General features: G+C 40.9%; 1 protein-coding gene across 1 annotated transcript; it reads right to left on the bottom strand.

The window, feature by feature from the left end:
• Nucleotides 1–418: 418 nt before the first annotated feature.
• LOC112121708 (cation channel sperm-associated protein 3-like) lies at nt 419–2,150 on the bottom strand (the record flags this gene model as incomplete). Its single annotated transcript, XM_024220627.1, has 3 exons — nt 419–600; nt 1,399–1,539; nt 1,968–2,150. Coding segments are annotated over 3 exons (506 nt in total), but the record flags the coding sequence as incomplete, so codon positions are not given.
• Between the last annotated feature and the right edge of the window lie 901 nt (nt 2,151–3,051).

A 3,051-nucleotide genomic window follows, 5' to 3' on the forward strand; every position in this document is an offset into this window, starting at 1 on the left:
GAACATAACAAATCAAAATAAATATATCGTTACTGAGGAATATATGCACAGCACTGAAATACCATTATAATACAAACTGACCTACATTTAATAACATTGGAACAATGCAGAAATATTTCAGAAAAAAACAGCAATGGGAATCCGTTTAGGAAATTATTATTTTAAATATTATGGGGAGTTTTCCACTCTGACATTTTTTTCTTACATAGAAGATTCAAAATGAAATCTGTATATACACACATATATATACAGGCAAACGGACACGTGAACTTATAAAAGGATACAGATGAAGGTCTATGGCTTGGCTTATTTCTAAAGGTGAAAAAGCTTAGAAAATTGCTTCTGTGAGAGAAATGACTATAAAGTCCTATATTGAAGATAACTCTATGCTGTCTTGCATCACTAAACTGTATCTTACATATGTTTGTAATACTTATGCTGTTCAATAAACTTCAAGTAAATACAATTCAGTGCATCTACCTGCTGGTGCATTAGCATGTTTACTTCTTCCTGTTGTCTTTGTAATATGGCCTGTTTTTTTGCCCGAAGAGCAGCTTGTTTTTCTGCTTTAAGCTCTCGTTCATAATTCTGAGTGGAATCCTATAAATATCAAAACAGTGTATGTTAAATGCTCTTAACCGGATGACTCAGGCAATTAATCAGAGACACTTTCGCCTTTAAGTCACTGATCTAAATCAAGCCCAACCTGGTAGCAACAAAGCTGTTACCACCTGCTGAGTTTGGTAGGGTCAGTCCAGCAGATTTCCACCTGACAGTTGGCACCCTTGCTAACAGTTTCACCCGGGATGACCCAGGAACATAGGAATGGTCATAACAAATTGGAGCAGCGGTCTGTTTAGGTCAGTATCCTGTTTCCAGCAGTGGCCTGTACCAGATGCTTCAGGGAAAGCTGCAAGAAACCCTGCAGAAGGCCATGGATTTAAATAGACACAAATTTCCCCTTCGTTCTGATGGGCCTTGTTGCAGTGTGTGGAGCTTCAGGCAAATTTCCCTTATGCTCATATATGGGAGGTGTTGGCAGCGGATAGGACTGGAAGGACAGGAGAAGATGGAGAGTTTCTGGCTAGCTCTGTTTGTCTCTGCATGACACAGACAAGGGCCAGGGCACTGTTCAGGTGCCTGTTGTACTTATGCCGAAGACTGACCCTAAATGGGAACAGTGAATTCACTACCATTCTCCCCTGAAGATGCTCCCTTCGGGTCTGAGGCAAACCAGCAGGGCTATGTGGGGAAGGTATTTTGTTCCTGTGCAGTGGACAGAGGACTTCGGTCTCCAGCAGTGTCAAAAAGCCAGCTTTCAAAAGGTGCACACACCAGTTTTCAGACAAATGGCCCCGTAGTTAGACACACACAAAAAATAAGGGAAACCCAACTTACCTGGATATTCATAATCACAACTCCAATAGACATATTGAAAAACAAAAAGAACCCCAGCAAGATGAACACTATTGTGAAGGCTCGGCTAGCACTGAAACCATATTGGTCTAATTCATCCTGAAAGTCCGTCCAGCCGTCAACCTGCAAATGCATTGAATCTCTGATCAGTTAGTTCCAAACCACAGCTTGACTCACAGACCAGATTAAATCTCTCTCTCTCTCTCGTTCTCTCTTTTTTAAACTGAACTCTGTTTTCCCCCAGTTGCTTAGAGTTCCAGACTCAGATGCCATATGAAAGCTACTAAATATCCCATTGCTGTCAGCTCAGCAAGCTTTCGCCTCTGAGTCTTTAATACCAAAAAAATGAATCTATCCATCAAGCTGAATTTTCACAACCATCTGACATTAAATAAAACCCAGGGAACAGCTCCCACCACCTTTAATGCTGAGAACAATCACAGTTTAATTAAATGACTTCCCCAACATCCCGACCAAAATCAGAGGTAGTGGTTACTTACAATAGTTTCTATAACAGGCAGACATCAAATGGAAAGGACAGCAGAAATTACCGTTACTAAACAGAAGAGCGTGAAAAAGGCAGATGCTAGGTTGCCCCAGTTTTTACTGTCTCCGGTTTCAGGGTCTCCGTACAAGCCGTAACCCAAAATGGCAAAGATAAACATTAACAGGAACAGCAAGACAAGGACGTAGATCACAGTCTTCACAGTCTGGCCTAGAGCTGTTATCAAACTCTGCAATAGAGAAAAACAAATGTGTGCAGTTTAGAGCGGAGACAAGCAGTTCTAAACGAAAGAAAATGCTTGTTTAATTCACAGAAAGCCGTGATTCAGCAGGTGGCACTCTTCCCTTTGAGCCTGTTCTGAGCCAATTCCCCAGGGTGCTGCGCTGGGAGAGGTGGCCTGTCTATGTAGTGAGACACTGAAAACACCAAGGTCCTGATCATGTGTGGCCATTACAGGCACAGTTCTTCCTCAAACTACAGGAGAGTCCTTTTTACTTGTCAGCAATAAGGAAGTATTGCCTACAGGTGAGAGCCTGGGACAGGGACTATGGAATTAGAGGTTCTATTCCCAACTCAGTCACTGACTCCCCGTTACACCTTAGGATAGGGTGTTGTAAATCTTCATTCATTCATGTTTAAATGCTTTGTGGTCTTGGAACGAAAGGCACTATAGAAGTGTCGAGTATTATTCATTATCATCTCAAGAGTCCAACTGCTAGACAGTCAAGATCACACCATCCTTCCTTCCATATTTTCTAGCTAACAGCCGTGCAGTCCACAATGCATTTACCACTCATTTTGTTTATTCTACTATTAAGCAGGACAAATGTACAAATAAGTGGAAAGATGAAAAATTAAGGAGCTTTGTGGTGTCCTTTAAAACAACCAAGGGCACTCAATCAATTCAAAAGGAGCACATTTAAAAAAGACAATTTTTCACACCTATTTTAATTACCTTGTTGGGTTCACTGCTGCACAATATTTTATGTTCATAAAAGATTAGACACTTTGTAAGAACAACATTTGTATTAAATTAGTTGGATAAAAATTACAAAAGCTATCAATCCTCATGCTTCAGTGTAGAGTCTGCTCATGAACTGGGGTCAGGAAGAAATTCCCATCCCTATCAT

Source organism: Terrapene carolina, unplaced genomic scaffold, assembly GCF_002925995.2.
Source record: "Terrapene carolina triunguis isolate 2854851 unplaced genomic scaffold, T_m_triunguis-2.0 Scaffold19042, whole genome shotgun sequence".
Taxonomy (NCBI): Eukaryota; Metazoa; Chordata; order Testudines; family Emydidae; genus Terrapene; species Terrapene triunguis.